Below are 22,203 nucleotides of genomic sequence, written 5' to 3'. Positions count from 1 at the left end.
TTGATTATGAACTACTCCACTTGTTAAGTTTATGATAAATTACCTATGTCTAGTACTTCTGTGTTACCTTGGTGGGTTTCCCTACTCCAAGGCTCTAACTAGATAGCCCTCAGAAACGTTATTCTAAAAAGAATTTATAGTTCTGTTTAGGCCACTGTTGATCTTACAAGGTGGGAGATTTCAACTGGCCAATTAATACCTGCTCTGACCCTGACCATAAATATGAACTTTCTCATAGGATCAAACTCAGAAACACAAGCAAAATTTTAACCCAAAAATACAACTTCTCGACTATTAAATTCTTACTCGTGACTTTATGAACGTTACTAGCTGTATTACTTATATCCTGTCTATTTTATAAAATTGTTGTCTGTTACATTTCCCAATGTGTAACTAGGCCCACAAGATGGATGATGGCTAAACATCTTGAAGAAACAGATAAAATTTATAACCCTGAATAAAATAAATATAATAGTGTGATTCTAGGTATGGGAATGAGCAAAGATGGGTAAACACTTTCTGTATCATAATAGACTAGTAAGACAGGTGATCCAGAGAACTTTTAGTATCAACAGGGCCTGACAAAAAAAACTAACACCTTGAATGGCAACTCAGAAGATTCTTCACCTGAACTAGGAATGAGCCATCCTAGCACCGTGGGACAAAATTGGTCATGAAATTTCTCTCAAAATATTGGTCGAATTTAGGACCAAGTGGGAGCACTGTGAGTGAAAATACTACAATGTGCATGAAAATACTGCAACCATGACAGTAAACAAAGAATGCTGAATCCGAGTCATCAGCAGCTGCTGCCAACCCCCAGCGAGTACATGCCTACAGCCCGGCCTCTCAGCCACTCACAGTGGTGCCCTCTGAGCAGACTCAGAGTAAGAAAGGACAGGATACTGGCCCTAGATAGCCAGGGGTTTGCCAAAGGAATGAATTCAATGACCCAAATGTTTGCTTCTCACCATACATAGAAAAGCAGTAAATACTTGAACTTGAGATATCTGGTTTTCTTTAGATAACAAGCAATGTTTTATTGTTCCAATTACCTGGTCTTTGTTGTAAGCTTCTATATATCCTAGCTCCTCCCCTACCTCTCGGGAGCAGTCCCTCAGAGTGATCTGAGAGGCTGTCATCCCGGCTCGAGTCCTCCAGCCAAATAAAACAAAGCCCTTAACATATAGGCTGAACGTTTATTTCAATGACGTTCCAGAATAGACACAACTCATCAATTCTGTAATGGAACACACTGAATCAGGAACCAAAGCGTGTTTTAGTCCGGAAAATCTCCGGGTTCCTATTTCTTCCTGTCATTATACAATCCCTCTAGAACTCATTAATTTGCTGTCTGCTCCTCTGGCAACAAAACTCGTAGAAGACTCAACTCAGCAGAGCGCCCTGCTGGGGAGAACACCCCGCAGAAGCACTGCAGGCTGCCTGCCCTCCTGCACGCTCTGCTGACCCTTGGTGTCCCCCGTGGAGACCAGGCCAACAGAGCTGTTCCTAACAGCTACAAATTCGCACTCGTTAAGTAAATCATTTTATTTTATATGATATTTTACGTATATACCCATCTCTGAAAACAGCTTTGCAGAAGCTCAAATCTTCAACATCAATCCCCAAAGGCAAATCCGGTCCCCAAGGGGAAACAAGACTTAAGACGACGCTAAGGCCTCCAAAGTCCTCTCAAGGACCGTCAACCAAACTGCCTGCAGGTCTGCAGCTGCAGGCTGTTACATGTCTGCTTTTAAAGCAACCCCTTCCTTCCCTCGGGTATTACAGTGTCCCTCTATGCCCTCCCGTCTCAGGGTAAAAGCAGCCGTTGCAGAACCTTGCAGGGAAGCACTGACAGGAGTCGACAAAGAGGATCAGAGCTAAGCTAATACTTCTGATGACACGACCTTGTCACTGTGTCACTTTACAGATGAAGATATATATAGAGAGAGGTGGGGTGATATTGCTTAAAGTCACACAGCTAATAAGTGGCAAAGTCTATAACTCTGCTCTTCCCTTCGGCGTGACGCCCCAGCTGGGACGCCCACAGGGTTGTCTCATGCCTGCCTGAACAATCCTCTCCTGTCACTCATAACCCACCACAGGGTCTGACCCTAGCCTGCCTTTTCAGCATCTATTCCCTCCAGTCTCTCAGGAACAAGGCCGTTTGGGCCACTGTATGACTTCCGGCTCCCGGAAACATCAGTGCTCATGCTGGTCTTGCCTGTGCATCCGGCCCGCTGCTCAGAGGCTCTTCCTCCCCTGCAGGAGTACATTTCCACTCTCCGCAGGGACACCTCCTCAGGGGAGCCCTCTTCTCGCTCTCAGCACGGCAGGGCCACATCCCGAGCTGCCCCATTAGGACAGTGTGCGCCCAGGTCTGTTAATCAGACCAGCAGCATCAGAGCCAGGGATTATGCCCGGGCTACCCTGCAAAACTACTGCCCGCCACACAGTCCCCAGCCAGCAGGTCACCTGGAAGTCACAGCAAGTGCCCCACCCAATCCAGAAGCCTCTTCATTTGCCAGCATCGCTGATGACTGGTTTCCAAACTTTGGTCAGTTTCACACAAAACAGCACCTTCAACTGTGAAGCAGAGGGTTTCGCTTCTGCTCCCCATCCTTACTGGTAATGTCAAGGAAAACAAAGAGGCCTTTTCTCAACACTTTTATAATGACACCCTCCCACCCACAATATTCATATGCTCAAGAGCTTTGGATCCACGTGATTTTCTTTCCCTTATGATAAGCGGCTCAAAACACTGCGGGATTCCTTCTATTTAGAGGGTATTTGTACTCAGTTTATCGGCTTTAATCTGTTTTTGTCTCTCTTCAATATCCCTAGCAGTTGCCACCTCTTACTCCCTTCAGCAGCCTCCCTCCCAACATCTACTCTAGGAAATCAGCTGTGATGAGGGGCCCTGGGGCAGTCACAGACGATGCAACTAAGGCAAAGAGAGGGTCCATAATTTGCCCGAGAAGATCAGCTTCAACCCCCAACAATGTGTGTCACGTCCCTGTGTTTAACTCTTATGCTAAGCAAGATAACTTTTTGTAGATTATGGTTATAAACAGATGAGGTATAAAAATACATACAAGGACACACATCTACTCTAAGATGCTCACTAACTCCACTATTTTGTTTCTACTTATTTCTATTAAAAAATATTAAGAACCTCTGCAGTCAGTATAGCAAAATGTTACTGGGCTTTAAATCCAGAATATAGAGGTGTTAAATGTGTCATTACTCATACTTATTTGTATGTTCACAATACAAAATTATTTGAAAGTCCCTCTCACCTCCCCCTACTCACTACTGGCTCTCACCTGAGCTCCCAGACCACACATCTAACAACCTTTCACTTTACCCACAGCTGAACTCATCAGATTTCCGCAGAACTCCCTCTGAAGCTTTCCCTCCTCAGAGCACAGAAGGACCATCATTTACCTCATTAATCCACCCAGAAACCTGGGCCTTACTCCATCCTACATTCACAGACAGCCTTCATCCTTTCCTTTTTACCATCTAAACATGCCTTCAATATGTTCGCTTTTAAACACTGACCGTCCCACCGCTCAAGTGGAAGCCACCAACACTGCCCACCTGGACACATGAGTCTCCTACGTGGCCCCACAGCCACTCTCCCCTACTTGAGACAAATGGGACTTTGTCACTCCCGCGCTTTTTGGACTCTTTTCAGACCCACTCTTCTTAGAAGAAACTCCAAGTTCTTCACCAGGTGAAAGTCTTTGCCATGAAATTGTCACCTCAGGGAGGGCAGGACCCGCCCTCTCCCCTCGGCCCCGCCCTCTGGCAGAGCATCAGCTTGGGAGGACCTGCTGAGCTACACCAGCCTGTATTCTAAACCTGGTCTGAGTTCTTAGCAAACTGCTTCAATTATCCATACAATTCCAAGGTAAATTAGAAAGATTTTAGATGTTGAGCTAGACTATTGATTTTGGGATTTTGCACTAGCAACCTGCAAGGACATGTTCTAAAGATTCTGTCTTCTTAAAACCACACCCAGGTTAAAGGAGTATTTGTGGAATGTCTTCGGAGGAAAAGGGACTGTACTTTTACAGGCTTTATGTTTTATAACATGAACAACCCGGACAGGGTCACAAATGGAACCGCCTCACAAGTGACAGAAGACAGGTGAGAGGCACAAAGCAACAGGTTGCAAAGATGGTAAGAGCAAACATGATTCTCCAACCCCCCCAAAAATTTTTGAAACAACCAAAAATTCTGAATTTTAAAAGTAAAAGAGTATCATATAGAGAAGTGAAATAAATAATGCTCTTCATCAGGGTTTCAAGATCTCACTCCAGAGTTTTTAGCAGGCCATACTGAATCCTAGCACAGAAAAATCAAATGGACTTGTAGTGAGAAAGTTCCAGGAAAACTGCAGTAATTCCTCCACTTGTGTAAGGACATACACTCACCTGCTGAAGGTGAATGTAAACCGCATTCTGGATAAATTCGAAAGCTTCCAGGCTCCGCTTCTGGATGCCAAGGACATGGACAGCTTGGAAGCATGCTTCTAACTCAGTCATCGGCATTTTTACACTGCAGGGGAAACGGAGGCACCCAGTCAAGAGCAGAGATGTTCCTGTCGTGTCTCACAGGCCGTGCCTCGGGGATTCAGTGCCCTGCAGCAGCCCGGCCCCAGGCAAGGACCAGCAGCGTTTTCCACCCAAGCAGGAGGGGCACTGTGCTTGAGAAAGCCCATCTCCGATGGGGGCAAGAGGGGCTGGTGGGGTTCAGTGAACCTATAAATGCCCACAGAAATATGCCTGCATTCATTCAAGTGATGCAAACAACTGTAGCAGGCTATTTAACAAAATTTCAATTGTCAGTGGAAATTTTGCCATTCCTTTCCGCTTGTCCCCTGCACTCTGAGACAGGCTTAGGCTCTCTTACACCTGCAGCTCTGTGCAATAGTTGTGAAGTCATTTTACTTTACAGATACCACGGTTCTGCCCAGGGTGATATCCAGCCCAGAGAGGTGGCCCAGGCCAATTTAAAGCTATGTGGCTTGTGTGCGGGGGCAATTACAGGAGCTGGTTCTGGAGCCAGGCCCCTCCCCACCTCTGCTCCCCTCTCTCCCGAGGCCCCGCTGCCAAGCACTCAGGCTCCGTGATCTTATGTCCTACTCTTCTACTCTACTCCAAACCCTTTTCCTTTTGTTTTTTTCCCTAATTATTCCCAGCTGGAGTGATTTTTCAATCTCAATATCTGAAAAAAATTCCTGCAGCCGAAAAAGAGGTCTCCAGAGGTCAATGCCCATATGCTGGTTCCTGAAGAGAGCCCCTGGCTACGGGGACCCTCACCAACACTCACGGGGCATCAGAGATGTTGCAGGGTCGGCCACCCCCTACAAGAGTTTGCTGTCACCCCAATGCCTGCACAGCATCCCTGCTCACAAAATATAGTTGGTACACTTATCGGTTATTAAGAAGCAAAAATACAAAATTGCTCGTATTTCTTACTAATATTATCTATGAAGCTGGAAACGGAATTGTAATAAAATGTACAGTTTTTACCCTATGTTAAATCTGTTCCTTTGAGTTTAAACCTGTGCCCTGTTTCCTAGGCTCAGACTTGGTAGCTCTGCACCATTTGAAAAAGAAAGTTGCCTTTAGCCTGAAATCTGCAGGAAAGCCTATTCTCCTGGCCCTGATCTTTAAAAATGTTAGCTCATCTGCACTTCTGTAGAGATGGCAAGTTGCATAATAGACAATAGCCTTTGTTTTTTTGGAGGTTTTACAGGGGTACCATGATTTGATCCACATGGACAGCTGCAAGAACAGCGGATTCAAAGGACAAACAATTCATAAAGCAAGAAGTATGCAACAACCAACCACAACCCCGCCCCTTTTTAGTATAAGAGGAGACTGAATTCTTACTTGGGGAAGATAGTTCTCCAGGACATCAGTCTGCCGTCTTCTGGGTCTGCCAGCATTGCAAGTGAAGTCACTATTCCTTGCTCCAACACCTCATCTCCCGGTTTATTGGCCTGTCATGTGGCGAGCAGAACGAGTTTGGACTCGGTAACAAAATGACTGCATTGGAGGTAGTATGTCTCCAATGTTTCCTCGTTTCCAATATGTAACATGCACATCATTTATGATCTAGTGCAAATAATTCATCAAAGACAACCACAAAAAGAAACTATACTCACCTAGCTATCAACACTGAAGTCACAACCTGTCAATTTTATATGATGTTGAACAACACAATGGAAAAACCTAACATAGGGAGTTGATTCCACGGAAATAAAATTATTTCTACTCCTTCAATACTTTTTCTTTTCTTTTCTATTTTATTTTGTTCTGCTTATTGAAAGGAAAATAAAAGTCAAGTCATTTTATTTCACGTATTTTTGTTATAGCTACATTCTTTAAATACTACAAAGAGATTTAAACTGCAAAAAATTGTTCATATATTAGTATAAAGATATATACACAATCAATGGGGATTAGGAAAGGAATGGACATTTACTAAAAATCCACTGCAATCTTGTCTTTTACAAGCATATCCTGGAATATAAGCTGTATGATCCAGGGGGCTCCACCCCCATTCTCACTGTTGAGTCCCTTAGCAATCAACTACTAAGGCACCAGCATAGAACCATGTGATCAGTATTTTAGGAATAAATTAGGGAATTAGCACATTCAATTCTAAAACAAAAACCCTAAAATAAATACTGAACTTATTTACAGATAAAGAAAATTGGAACCAAAAAAGTAGTTATTTCCCCAAGGTCACAAAGCTAATAACTGGTAAAGACAAGATTTGAACTCATCTGCCTGATTCTAAAAACTAAGGTGGAAATCCCATTTGACTGGGGAGGGTCCAGCAGCAGAGCCTATCACCCTATCTTTGTTCAGATCTAGCCTTAGACAGCCTGAGACAGCACCCCATTCCTATGGAACTCGAGGGCAAATGATAACAATAAGGATTTTATATCCAGTAGTTTGTTAGGTCTCATTTATATAAAGTGTCAGCAGGTCAGCAGAAAAACTCTGGAAAATATGAGTGGGTCCAGAGCTTTCTGCTGATTAGTAACTCAGTCTCTCAGGACATAGTGACCTTCCCATGAGAGGCCTCATGGACATAAACTAAAGGCAGCTGAGCAATGAAAACTAACAAGAACCTGGAACTCAAGGAAGAAGTTTCCCTGCCATCCCCCACCCAGTTGCCTCTTCACCCGCGTGGACACGAAGGCAGGAGACCCAGATTCTTGTCCAAGTTACATCATCAAGGATTCTCATCCATAATAATGTATGACTCTATGCCGCCTTATGTCCATTAAAACTCAAATATGATAACACCAATATCTCAGCAGAATATCTATGTCTCCACTTCCTGTCTTCTAATAGGAGAATATTTTTATGGACAAAAAGCAGAAATCCAATTTAAAAAACCATGCACGAAGCCAGGTGAAATTCTGCTTAAGAGACTGCTCTCACGCTGAGTAAATGAAAACTCAGAAAAAGTGGCCCTTCTCCCTCAGCAAATGGGAGGTAGCCTGATGTGTGTGTGTGTGTGTGTGTGCACGTGTGTGTGTGTGTAAATCAAATACAATGAATTCTGGGATGTGTACAGTTTTTTTAAGTCACTGTCATTTCATGGGAATGAGCCACAATTTAAATAATTTGAATCTAGTGTTCTGAGAGAGTCTCAGGCTCTTGGTGGAGGAGGTGAAAGGGGAGAGTGAAGGAGGAAAGAGGTACATGAAGCAAAGAACTAAGAATACTGCCAGGGAAAGGCAAGACGTTAGTTTTGTTCTTCCTTGCACCACATACAAATTAGGGACTCGCTTTCTGCTGATGACTTATCGAGCACTGATTTGCAGGAGAAGAGGGGACAGCTCATTGCTCACTGAGCTTGTGACTGTACGTGGCATCTTATAGACACAAATCATTTACCCTGATCAAACACTCTAGCAGCAGGCTGTAATTCTTCTGTTTTGAGAGACAACAAAGCAGGAGTTCAAACAGGATGCATAACTTGACAAAAGTCAGAGGTCCAGTAAACTAAAGAGGATTAATTCAAACTCAGATCTGAATGCAGAGTCTGATCTTCCCACTCCCAGGACTGGAAAATCCTTAACACAGGCTCCCCAGCTCCTCTGCATTGTTCCTGGCACCAAGCATTTGCCATGGCAATGGTCACCATTTCTCACAGACACAGCGCTCTGTGCAGCAAATGACCTTGATCAGACCTTGATCATCTACCTGCCACGCCCACCAGGCTTCACCATACAGGCAGGAAAGCTGGCTTTCAAGTGCATACAAAGCCATTCCTTGTCTAACCTGGGCTCTTCTGTGGTTTCTCCAGCCTAAAGGCAGCCATGAAACTGCTCACAGTTTGTACATGAGCCACACTACCTCTCTCCATCTGTCTCCCCACCTATACTACTTAGCTATGAACATTTTGAGAATCTTCGACACAAATTTTTAAAAACAAAAAAGAAAGGATTCTGGAACAACTACTTAATACTTACAATTTTAAATGACAAAATACAAAGTGAGTATTTACAAACCGAATCTTCCTTTCTAAATTTCAGTTTTAAGCGTTTAAAAATATAATAGCAAAAAATTTTCACTTACAAAATTGACAAAAACATAAACAATAATCTGGAATAAGTTAAAAAATAATGCCCATGTTCTAAATGGAGAAACTTCAGGGCTGTACTGAGGGGTAAAGTCAGAGGTGAGAATGTAGAGACATCAACAAATTGCATGGAGGAAAGCAGTTTTGTAAAGATGTAAGTTCTCATCAGAATAATTCAAAACTTACTGAAAACTCCCATGGCAACTCCAATCTGATTTATTTTAACTTGAACAAAATATTTTGGAATTCTTCAGGAATAATAAAATCATAATACTAGACAAGAAAATTTGGGATGGAAGAAAAGAATGGAAAAAATTCAGACTGCCAATTATTAAATAAATTTTTACAATATGTAAGTTATGGTGCTGGAGTAAGAAAGGCAGATTGACAGAAGGGAACCATGAGCTCAAAAAGAGACTCTAGTGTACACAAGTATTTTGTAAAGGTGGGATTTCAAATCAAAGAGAAAAGTATGACTTCAGTAATTGTCCTGAGACAATCAGACAATCACCTAGAAAGAATAAATACTATTCCTCTCATAAGGACCACAAGATAATTTACAGACAGTGATGTAAATATAAAAAAGTACTAATAACAGCAAATACAACACTTTGCTCTTATTAACTCAACTAACCCTTACATTAACAAGTACTATTATCATCTCCATCTTAGAGATTAAAAAAAACCTACAGAGGAGATTTATTCCAGTATAAGAAATTATTTTTAAGAATAATTTCAAAAATAAAACACATAAGGAATACATTTATTATCATAAGAATATTTTGAGACACTACCAAAATAAAAATCCTCCTAAACAAAATGAAAGGAAAGAAATGACAAGAAAAAGCTCTGTGATACATGTTGTTGAAGACAAGAAGTTAATGTTCATAACATACAAAGAGCTGTCACAAACCAACAAGAAGCTCCCCCACTTAAATGTGTGCAAAGGATAAAAGGAATCATTCATTTTAAAAAAGTCAAATGGCTAATGAGTGAAAAATGCTCAATACCTCACTGGTCATCAAATGCAAACTAAAACAATGAAAAAGCACTTTTGCTCATCATATTGGCAAATATTTTTAAAAGATATTCTATCTAGTGTCCATCTGTGGGAGAAGAAACCATGAGCGACATTTTCAGAGGACGACATGTCAATGGATATGTAAACTCTGAAAAACGTACGTACACAATGACTCAACACCACTTCTAGGAATCGTTTCCTTTAGGAAAAAACAAATTAGGTCCAAAAAGATGTACCCATCAGGGCATTTACACAGCACTGTTTACAATGGTGGGAAGAAAAACTGAAGTGAAATCATATCCAGCAATAGAGAATTGGTTACATAAGTAATTGTGCATCTTTTCATTCCCCTATGGAAGGAATTTCTAGAGTTACTTGAATGGAGTCTGTGATGAATGTAAATGTCACATCCAGGGACTAAATTTCCAGAAGCCTTAACTAAGGGAATACTCATAAAAGATCACAGGAATGTCTGTACAAGAAGGATGCCAGTCAAATATCCTTTCTGACAGTGGAAAATGGAGAAAATTTAACTGTCCACCATCAAGACAATGATGCGGTAAATCACGACGAGCTGCGAGCAATGAGGGAGCCAGCGTTTCACCGTGGTCCAGGGCCTTGTCCACAGCATTCTCTCACCAAAGGTGTGCGTGGGAAAGAGACCACACCCGCAAATCAGGAGACCCCTCCACTCTATCTGAAAGGACCGGGTGAGTCTGGAGTGGGAGGACGTCTATGATATACACCTGAGTGATTAAAGCGAGCTGCAGAAAAACATATAGTATGGTCTCATTTTTAAATAAAGCATATATACACACACGTATACATGGAATTCTCATATGTGTGTATATATGTATGTCATAGGCATAAAGGTCATGAAATATATATATCAAATTTTCAACAGTTTTTACTCTTCGGAAATAAGGGGAAGGGAGGTAGGGCCTTCCTGTACCACCACAGTTCTCTTTTCAGTATTTCAGTTAAGTATACTTGGAATTTAAAAGTTTATTTAAGTCCGAAGTAAAATTGACAATGCCTCCACAAGACAGAATGCTATACTGGTCATCAAAAATCATGCCAGAGGAGATAGAATATTGTAGAAAAACATATAAAAAGCCAAATGGAAAATGGAGGTGTCCACACAGTAAACAGTCACAGAGTGCTCTCTGGTTTTTTATGACAGAGGTGATCCACACTGATGAAAATATACGTTAACGTCTTAATTATTATCTTTGAATAGCGGGACAAGGATAGCCTCTTTTGCCCCCCTTTTCAGAGTTATTATTTTAAATGCACATTCTTTTTCATCTGAAAAAAGCATTTTTGGGTGTGTAGTACTATGCATTGGAGAATAATACAAGAATACTTAGAGAAACAAGTAACTAGGAGACAAAGCAGCAGCATCACACAATGTAGGACGGGCGATCCTGATTAACACCGCGCAGTTACATAAGGACCCACAAAGTGAGAGCACCTGCTGTAACAGGGCGTGGCCCCCTTCTATTTGTCAGCAGTGTCTTCAGGGCTGAGGCAGTTCTGAGCACGGCCAGTGTCAGTGCTGGTGTCTTGATTGATGCTACTGGGGGTGAGGGCACCTGCAAGCCGAGAGGAAGAACAGAAATCATCCTCTGCCTTTTCTGTCTTGTTTCTTTGTTACTTTAAAAGAGAGCCATATATAAGATAAACCGTGTATCTCCCCAAATGAAATTTCAGTAATGAAACCGTTTTTAAAGACTTCACAGCTTATATTCTGCCTATAACTGTCTTTTCAACAAAGATCATATTTATTAAATGTTAATTAACTCAGTTAATTAACTCCCTGTTGAAACATTCTAGTAAAGAACATGAAATGCAGTATGTAAAAGAACCACACCTGCAGTGACTAGCTCAGCTGTCTTGACGGCAGTGCAGTCAGCCCCCACCATCCCGTGGCCCTGAGCTCCTGATGCTGGTAAGAGAGCGCGCTGCTGCCTCAGATGGAGAGAAACGGTGAAAGCATTTCTTGAACCCTACAGCACTGACAAAACATAACTGACAAATCCCAGGCCGCTTTGAGGCTCTCATTTTCTGTTTCTGGCCAACCCCCATCAATGAGCAGAACCACCCAATCCCCGAGCCATGGGACTCACGTGGGAAGCAGTTTTGGAGAAATTTCCAGGTATAGAATGTAACCAACTATACATAGAACTCTGAAAAAGAAAAGATGCCTTACTCTGATTTTGGAAGACACTCAAAATATTCTCCTAAGCCTTAGTAGCTGGAAAGGCTGGGCTTCTCCTAAGTCACTTATTTATTTCACAGCCAGTAAGCATCTCCCTCAAATCCTGCTTCCCTGTGTCTGCTGGGAGCTTGAAGCACACTGCTGCTGTCGATCTTATAAGTCACATGGCAGAGACATGTGTCTCACGCCTGCAATCCTCACACAGGCTCGCCTCCTAGCCTCACTGTCTGAACTGGGCCCCATTTTCTCACCTGTTTATTTGGTATCTGTTCTTCTGTAAGCTACCTGAAATGCGTTTTGGAACATGTCAGAAGAAGCAGTGGGTTGAGAAATGGACAGATTGAGAGGTGAGAGATGGGCAGACAGAGAGAGAGACTCCAAGAAAAGGGGAACAAATAAAATTTCCTATGCAAAACCCTCTTCTAATCAGGGAAGGAAACCACCACGGAAAAGTGTGAAGAGGCAGGTAGCTTAGGACTGTTTCCTGGATTCCATGAAAAGTAATACCAAGAGATGAGAGGGTAGAACTTTAAATAGTAAAAGAAAAAAAGCACGCATGCTTGAAAAATATATCTACAATATGTACTTTCTAAAGAATAGACTGAAATCAGCAGGGCCCAATAACACTACACTTGGGTATTTACAGAAGTGAGAATCCCATCTCCAAACCACAAGGCATCCCTTCAGAGCACTGACAGTCTACATGGGGCGGTCATAAAGCCATCACCGCAAAAGCTATGCTACCCTGCACTTACAAGGAATGAGCAGCTGTGCTCAGGCTGCCCATGCGCATCATTTACACCCCACAGCACCTCTACGGGGGGGACGCCTAGCGAGCCCCGTCTCTGCAGGACAGAAAACCATTTCTGGAGAGGCTAAGCCGACTTACCAGTTCTCCATCTCACAGGACTGGTCTCTCCAGAGCAGGACACGAACTCGGACCCACGATTGTAACCATGGTACTACAGTGCTTTGTGTGCTGTTTGTGTGTATAATACATTTGTTTCTATCATGAAAGGTTATTTAATAAATGATCGGTTGTCTTGTCTATCTCATTAGCTCACAATCAATCTTTATACTGTTGAATTGTACTCTTTTCCCCTGAAGAAAGGAACGGAAACAGCGGGGGTCAGAAAGAGGTGGGGCTCCATTCTTTATCTGGGATCTCATCTCATCGAAGTCCCCAAACAGGGAAAAGGAGCAAATGTTCTCTTTATCTTTTAAAGAGAGGGCTCCAGTGATGGTGACTTATTCAATTACAAAATCAAGGCTGGGGAAAGGGCACATGCAGCAACTAGAGCAGTATCAGCTGTAGGAAGGTCAAAAGTGCTCACGGGAGGGCTCAGGGGGCAGCCTCATTTAATTTCAATCAATAAAACAATAACAAACTCTAAAAATACTGGCCTACAATGGATTAGCTCTTTCTTGACATCTAGCAAGTTTCCACAGCCCACATGTAACATTATCGGGAACCAGTGAAAGGAAGAGTCCACAGACAAGGAAAATCAATGCCACAGGCAGGCTGAAACCCAGGCTGGAGTTTAGGAAGAGAAAGGGCATAGTTAAGAACTGGGGAAAGGCTGGGGAAAAAAATCATCACAAGGACTCTCAAGCATCATCCAACAATCATATAATCATTCATTCAAGAGAGAGTTACTGAGGTCGTATTCTGTGCAAGATTGTACAGCGGGTGAAGCAAGAGCGCAGCGTCCATGGTGGCAGCAAGTTGCGGGGCTCAAATACACTTCTGATCCCAGTACCTTGCACACTTGTCCTCAATATAAAGGCAAAGATAATTAAAGTAAAATAATACTCTGTAAACTCAAAGCATTGTTGAAAAAAAAAGTTAAAGAAGACCTAAATACCAGGACAGACACTCCACACACATTCCCCTATCAAAAGAAAGTGCTCTTGGAATGGCAGTGCTCCCCAGAGCGATCCGTATATTCAACGTGGTCTCGATCACAATCCCAGCGGGCTCCTCTGCAGAAACTGACTATCTGCTGCTACAATTCATATGGGAATTCGAGGATCTCAGTAACCAATACGTACTTGAAAAAGAAAAATTTGAGAGGACTTATAATTCTCAATTTCAAACCTTACAACTGTATCTCCAGGTGAGATTAGAGGCCATTGTGAAGTTATTACTGTGTTAATCCTTATTTACTAAATTCTCTACAATGAATATTACTGTTACAATAAGAAAAATAAAAAAGTAAGTTATCCTTTAAAACATGCACACCGATTCATTCATTGGGAAAAAATTATTCTATCAATTAAGAGATAAATATCTATTGAAAAAGGACAACTTAAAAACAAGAGTGCATTTGCATTTTTCATAAATTGAAAACTGAAAAGCACAAAGACGTCAAGTTTCTAGGGAGACCAATGCAACATATTAATAGTTATTTTCAGAAATTCTAATTTAACAATAAAAACTCTGGAAAGGGAAAATCGTGACTGAGAGCCAACTGCAAACACATGGAGAGCAAAGGCCTAGAAATCACAGTTCCTTTAACTCTGCTCCTAACACAATAGGAGAGGAAATTCCTCACTGAGGGGACAGTGGAATCCCATGCATAAGACAGGATACACAGTACAAACTGCACTAGAATTGGGGGTGATTTCCATAGAAGAATTCTAAAGTTACAAAATTGCTGAAAAACTATTAAAACACTGACAGAAAGATTAAAACACACAGTCATATATATTATATAGAAACATATGTAGTCTGCTCCCATGTTGCATTTAAATACAAATATATTTGTTCATTTATGGGCACTTATGACTTTATCCCTGGTAGAATATTTCAACTAAAACAAATAATCAATATAACACTCCTTTTGTCAAATCTACTTGATAAGTTACTCTGCTATGTAAACATAATGTGTCTAAGATAGATCTAAAATTAGTGAAAAAGACCTTTGTATGGCTTCTTGAACTATTCTCAAAATTCAAAGCTTAATTTTAAAACAGATCTGAACAGTAATTCTATATTACCTTTCCCGTCGTGAAATGAACAACACAGTCTGTTGTCAAAATTCTGTCCTTACAATGATTCACGAGCACCGTATCCTCACAAAACTGCTGGACAGCAAGGCACTATCCAGACACTGTGACCCAACAAATGAAACACAATGAAGACAGTGACCCTATTCTGGAGGGTTTATAGTCTGTGTCAACACCAGGGTTTTATCTGATTGGTTTGATTTGTTGGCAAAATAAAATCAATCAACTACTTTCTTCTTTGAGCATTCTATAAGTCATGACTCTGCTGTTAGTGTCATGAGCAGGAAAGACTTAAGCATGACTTGATTAGATCAACTGGCAACAATCATCACTGGAGAGTGAGTAATAAAGAAGTTAACTGATAGCAATGCTTCTCCCTACATGAGACCTAAAATAAATCGACACTGATATCCGAAAAGAAAATGAGAATTTGAGGTCCCCAATAAGAAAAAAATCTAACAAGAAATCAAAAAAGTAAAGATTTTTTCATTAACGTTTCCTGGAAAGATTGGAGCATGGTGGTGTTGAGCTCAGATGCTAGGGAAAAACATGAGGGTCTGAATTCCCACAGCACTGGGTAGCTTTGACACTAATATGTCAGTCAAATTCTCTGCATCTCAGTCTCCGATGCATAGACTGGGGACAACAACCGCACCCATCTCCTAGAACGGTCCTAAGAATTAAGTTATTTTATATATACAAGTTTTAATAAAATACATCAGATATTAAATATTACCCCAAAAGCACAAGGAAAAATGAAAACAGAGATAAATTGGAGTTCATTAAACTTTAAAACTTTGCTTCAAAAGACACCATCCAGAAAGTGAAAAAACAACACTCAGGAGAAAATTTTTTCAAATCATTTATCTGATAAGGAATTTGTGTATCAAAAAAAAAATTCCACAGCTCAACAATAAAAAGGCAACTCAATTAAAAAATGAAAAAAGAATCTGAAAAGATATTTTTCAAGGAAAATATACAAATGGCCAATAAGCACAATGAAACGGTGTTCAATAACATTAGCTCTAAAGGAAATCAAGTCAAAACAACTAGGAGAAACCGCTTCACATTCACTACAATAGGTTAAAATCAAAAAAAGATTAACAAGCACTAATGAGGACACAGAGGAAGCAGAGCCCGCAGCCATTGCTGGTGAGGATGTAACACAGTGTGACCACTTTGGAAAACATCCTGGCACGTCCTCAGAGAGTTGAACATTTGGCTTCTGAATGATCCAGCAATTCTGCTTCCTGGGCACACAAGTAAGAGAACTGAAAACAAATGTTAACATAAAAACTCCTACAGGAATATTCACCATTACTTTTCGCCATTAATTTTCAGAGCCAAAAAACAGAAACAACCCAAATGACTATCACGTGATGAATGGGTAAATAAAGGGGCCCAGCCATACAGTGAAATATTATTCAGCAATAGCAAAGCATAGAGTACTGACTCAGGCCACAACATGGACAAACATTGAAAACGTTACTCAGTGTGAAAGAAGTCAGTCAAAATAGACGGTTCCACTTACATGAAGTGACTCGATTTGCATGAAATGTTCAGCACAGGCAAATCCACAGAGACAGAAGAGTGGCTCCCTGGGGCTTGGGGAGGATGGGGAAGTTGATAATGTCTGCTTATGCGTACTGGGTTTCCTGTTGGGGGGAAGAAAATATTCTAAGATTGACTGGGATGCACATTTCTGGGCATAGAGTAAAATCCGCTGTACATTTTAATGGGTGATTTGTATTAAAACTGTTAAGAACAAAAGCACCTCGGATTAGTACCTTCCATAGTAAATGCAAATTGCTAACATTTATTACAGGAAGAAGAAACTGCCTTCAGCATGAAAGCAGGAGATCAGCAAATATTAGTTAACCGAAATTGGACAAGAGCATTTCACTTGAAACTGTTGCTGAGTGTACAAGAAATATTCAGACATGACAAGGAAAATCAGTTTGACATCACGAAGAAGCATTCTGCTTCAAATGCAAATCAAGGATTCGGCAAGCCCAGCTGCTACAAATGACCAGAGAAGAAACCTGGTTCTTAAAACAAGCACCAGAGCCAACAAGGAAATGGTGGTGAGGAAAGCAGGCGGCCTAAAATCTGGAACAGTGTGCTACAAATAATTTCTCCACTGAAAATTCAAAAATAAAATGAAAGTGATGTAATGCTGTGTTGAACTCACGTGAATGGGCTTCCTGCAGTGCTTGACAGTTCTGTAACCCCGAATGACTCAGGAGAATCAGCATGGCTCCTGGGAGTCCCCAAGTAACTGCCCGTCAGCACGCTGACCACCATCACATCTGCCAGGGTTGAATTGCAGAGAAGAGAGCAACCTCTGAAAGGCACAGGGAATGTTGACAAGGGAATAAAAGGCTGCGGTCAATCCTGGGACAGAGGCCCTGTGAGCAGAGGCCAGAAGGCTGCAGGTGAACTGGAGTGGCCCTGGGGCAGGAAGGGACCACAGGGGAGCATATCTCAATTATCTCCTCTCTCTCCCTCGGGTAGGAGGTATAAAGCCTGCATCCTTCTCACCTGGAACTGTGGGTTCTGGCTGGCGGAAGTCTTACCGACACGGAATGAATTTCTCAAGACTGTGGAAAAAGGAAAGAAAGCGAGAGGGATTAGGGAGCCAAATCCACGAGTCTCTCAAATGCTCCCATATTTATTGTGTATAATCAAAGTAAAAAGTCAATAACAGTTGTGAGATAGTAGGCAGGAACTTGGGGAAAGAAGGGATGAGACAGAGATTGTAGACTCCACCATGAGTACTAAGGCTTAGTTTACCTTTAGGGAAGTCATGGGCTGAGGGGAACAAGATACATTTTTTAGACATGTTCATTACAAAGCAGACCACCAGACCAGCCTGGTCCCTGTTTTGGGGATAATAGACTATCTAACACCACGCAGGCCTGGCGTTTATAGCTGAGGGCCTGGGTCATTGCTGTGCAATAAGCAGTGTGCTATCTATAACCTCAAATATGCAAGCAAGGCAGTGTCTCTGCTTTTTATGGCAAGGAGACAGGAGTGAGGATGCACAGGTGTTTGCTTTAAAGCAGTTAATAAGCACATTTTTTTTCTTAAAGTTGACAGGCGGCTGCGATGTGTTACAACTTGTTAACTCAATCATGGGCTCCCACATGGAACCATTATGGAGGACATCCTAGGATGAAAAATCCTGGCTCTGGATCTTTTCCTGCCAGCTTCGGCCACTCCAGCAGGGTCTAGACACATCCCTGAATAACGATCCCACAGAACCACCTAAACTCTTAACTCCTGGTGCTTGAAACTTAATTTTAGCTCTACACAACTTAATGTAGAAAAGTTTCAGAAATAAAAGATATTATATTCTTTTTATATCTCATCATAAGACTGATTTTTCTGATTGCTCTAAGCTGCTTCTACATGGTAAAGCACCTAATTCTGCAGGTGAATTCAGTACTTTCCTTTGGGCATAACTAGACAGTCTGGGCTGTCTGACTTCTATTAGTCAAATACCAATACACTTAATTGATTTCTTTGTTCATCAATTTCAGCCTGGAGGTGAGGGTCTATCACTATTTTCCTCAGCCCACCCTCTACTCTTTTCTCATCAGCATCTCAGGCCTCCTGAAAACAAAACAAAGCATTTGTTTCCCTTCATCTACACTTTCCACAAAGGCAACAGGAATCATCATGCCTAGAGAATGAATTCAACACAAATGTTAAAACAAAAATCTATAAACCTGAAGCAACTCCATCTCCGACTCATGATACACAATGACATGAGAGTAAGTGTGTCAGGTACAAAGCATGCGTGAGCCTGACCACCTCATTTCTATTCTTCAAAGGAAGGAAGGTTTTCGTATTTTTTATTATCATTCTTTGTCATTGTTTCTGATTAAGCCAAAAAATTTTTTATGAAATAATTAAGCACTGCAATAACAGATTTTCGCTGTATCAATTACAGAAGGAATTCAGAGGGGATAGGAAAACCCACCTCTGTAAAAAATGCAAAATTCCTTCCCCTGTTAAGAACACGAATACAAAATGCAACAGAATTCAAATTCTTGTGGAGAGGACAAAAGCCACAGAATCAAAGCAAAGTCATTATTATGACTCAATCCAAAATTCACTGGACAAACATGCTCAATGCATTCAAATAATTTTTAAGGCACACTGCAAGCCATTCACTTAATTATCTACAGGCTAGAGGAAGAATTTCCCTCTATAACAGACAACATAAATCAATAGGTTGCCCCACCAAACAAGGAACAAACATCAGGTTTTTTGCAGTTCTGATAAATCAGCAAGTTTTAAAGATCAAAATCCAGAAATTTTAAACATTCATTCACACCAGAATGAATCAAGCACTTAAAAAAAATAAATAACCCAAAGAAACTAAACACATTGATCACGTACCTGGATCAATGAGAAATTCTTGTACAGCTGGAAAAAAAGAACAGTCTATAGACTTATACTTGAAAAATAAAACTACTTTTAAAGATAACTGCTAAAACACATTTCATCATTCATGTTGCCTTGAAAAATCTGAGGCACTTGTCTCTGATCAGAAAAGCAATTCTGAGTATTAGTATGTTACAATTCAGTGCCAGTTTGCTTTAGAAGAAAAAAGAAAAGCTACTGTTTCTCATCTTGCACAAAGTTTAAAGAACCTCCCTGCCTCTATCTCCTCCCATTTTCTAAGCTCATGCTCCCCAACCCTTCTGAAACAATTATGAGAACCTCTTATTCCCACCAATATGCCAAATCACAAAAGAGTATCAATTTATTTGTGTAAATATATACCTACACCTTGAACTGGAGGAGAAAGATTTCAGAAGGCTATATGGAACTTATTGCTACATTCCTGAAATCACACACATACACGTTCACAGAGACACAGACATATACAAACTTAATTACTGGGCACTTCACAAGCTAAGGACTTACAACTTCTAGAAGATAACTTTGTAGTTAGTTTAAAATACAAAACGGTCAGCTTTTGAAAGCCTTGAACATTGCAAAATCATCCAAATATCAATGAGATCCAATTAGCCTTCTCTGTAGAATGTAATTCCCCATGATGGCAAAGCAGACCCTAAGAAGTAGTGGATCCAAGACTCGTGTTTTTCACTAGCTATGATCGTTTTAAAACATGTAAACAGATTTAGAAAGGTATGTCCCTATGACATTTATTCTTATTGAGATGGCATATGTATTCAATTGTCTATGCAGAAAATAGGACCCATGATGGTGTTTAAGAAATATATTGTGTATTGAAATATTTATTTTTAAGTGCAGACAAGGAGGGTGGGTATTACTCCATTGTAGAGCACCTGTTGTGCACGCACATGTTCCTGGCTTCAATCCCCAGTACCTTCATGAAAATAAATAAATACAAGTGCTTACTTAAAAATAAGAATAAATTTATATAAAAAAATAAATGCAGACTAAAAACCACTGCAATCTAGGAGCCACAATTATAATAAAAAACAAGTGTTTCTATCAAATATTGACTATACGCCAATCACAGAGACAACCACAAATCACACCTGACAACCATCACGTGTGATTCTCAGCAATCCTACTAAGTAGACACGGATGAGAAACCCGGCTCTGCGGATGAGGAGACGGAGCTCGGAGGAGCCGGGGACACTGACCGTCCTGCTCCCCGTGACACCGCATCAGCCCAGGGCAAGCGCTGACAGAGCTGCACTGAGGGGACACCCAGCTGCATGGAACCATGGGGGATTGGGGAGTCCTAGAAAATACTCAAAAGTGTTCAATGAAAAACCATCTCAAATATATTACTCTGTGCCCCATCCTCTAAACACAGAACATGTCTGGGACCTTTTTGATGCCTCCATGTCCTTTCTGCCATCATCAGTTACGTGCCCTCTCAGCGCGACCAGTCATGAACTGGACCCCATACGAAGTGCACTCAGATGGAAGAGCTTTAAAAGCTGTTTTATGAAGTTTGTAAGACTCTGTCTATTCCTCACACAGGCGGTCATCCAGCACTACTCACCGGTGCGGATGTACCACCTGAAATCACACCTTTCTGCTTTTTAAAATCCCTTCATGTAATACAGACTTTTAAACAGCAAAGAAGCAGCTCAACCACAGACAGTGGACAGCTTTTCACCAAATGGACTCGAACAGCACATCTGACAACCTGGAAGCCCTTGTCTTCTATTAAACCCACTTCCAGGTACTTCATCATTTTCGGATTGGTGGACTCGGCCTCTGAATGGCCTACTCAGAGAGATCCCATCCTCACATCCGGGGGTGGGAGAGGACCCTGCTGCTGGGAGAAATCAGTGAGGAAGGTGGACATCCTCCAGCCATTTCTGCACGGGTAGAAATGCCACATGCTCAGAAGTTATACCGTCAGCACCCCTGGGCTCCCATGGACTGGTTTCACATTAAGCAAACTTATGACACACTGATGCAAGAAAACCAGAAATTTAATTTATTAATGTAACAGGAGATGTGAAACTACAAACCAGATTGAAATATCAGAGTTCAACCATGAGTACAGATTCTCCTCCACGGCCCAATCTCGGGCAGGCAGTCACATGGCAAGCGTGGACAGAAGCAGAGCAGGAAGGGTTTCTAGATTAACTCAATGGACTAAATTTCTGTTATAAGAACAGATCTACTGCCTGGAAAACAATTAATGCCAATCACGGGGCACACTCCATGGACAGTGGCTGAGACACGACTGTGAGCACCTGTATAACTCCACTTTCCCTGTCCTTTCTGGTCTAACTTATGCAGAGGTACAGAGATCCAGGGATGCAGATACCTGTAAACACCCAAAGCCCATCCCTGGGAGCCTGGAAACCAGATAGCCAGGATTTAAATCCCAGCTCTGCCACTTACAAGCTCTGTTACCTTGGCCAAATTACTTACCCTCTGTGTGCCTCAATTTCCACACTGTAAACCTGGGATAACAATCAAATCTTTCTTACTCACTTGTTGTGAAAATTGGAGGATTCATTTCTGTAAAACTCTCAGAAAAGAATGTAGCACATTTTTGGTGCCCAACAAATTTCAATTTAATAAGAAAGTGATTTACAAGTCTCCCATCTAATCATCTTCTGTGTTTCATGACTATTCTGAGTCCCAAAGGAAATCCTTATTTCCCCTCTTATAAACTCTTGAGGAGCACCCTTCTGTTTCAAGCCACCACCTGTTTAAACTGAGGGGGGATTCCCTCCTCCCCACTCCTCTGGTCCATGGGAGACTGCTTCTCCCTTCACACTCCTGACCACTGGCCCACGGCTAGCCCTCCTCACACTAACAGATTGAGGTGTGAGTCCGGGGAGACAAGCAGGGCATA

At 41.5% G+C, this 22,203-nt stretch overlaps 1 protein-coding gene across 1 annotated transcript in view; it reads right to left on the bottom strand.

The window, feature by feature from the left end:
- LOC140692913 (uncharacterized) overlaps positions 1-22,203 on the bottom strand; it is a 68,900-nt gene that overhangs the window by 16,957 nt on the left and 29,740 nt on the right. The window contains exons 6-14 of the mRNA XM_072957122.1: positions 19,278-19,304; positions 17,412-17,470; positions 17,062-17,214; positions 16,402-16,525; positions 11,770-11,829; positions 11,514-11,588; positions 11,115-11,235; positions 5,907-6,016; positions 4,443-4,566 (exon numbers count right to left, since the gene is read on the bottom strand). Coding sequence (XP_072813223.1) covers positions 17,119-17,214; positions 17,412-17,470; positions 19,278-19,304 — 182 coding nt within the window. The 3' untranslated portion in view covers positions 4,443-4,566; positions 5,907-6,016; positions 11,115-11,235; ... (2 more) ...; positions 16,402-16,525; positions 17,062-17,118. The remainder of the gene's footprint in view (positions 1-4,442; positions 4,567-5,906; positions 6,017-11,114; positions 11,236-11,513; positions 11,589-11,769; positions 11,830-16,401; positions 16,526-17,061; positions 17,215-17,411; positions 17,471-19,277; positions 19,305-22,203) is intronic.

Source organism: Vicugna pacos, unplaced genomic scaffold (genome assembly GCF_048564905.1).
Source record: "Vicugna pacos unplaced genomic scaffold, VicPac4 scaffold_19, whole genome shotgun sequence".
NCBI lineage: Eukaryota > Metazoa > Chordata > Mammalia > Artiodactyla > Camelidae > Vicugna > Vicugna pacos.
Note: the sequence above shows the minus strand (reverse complement) of the source record. Positions and strands in the feature narration are given on the sequence as shown.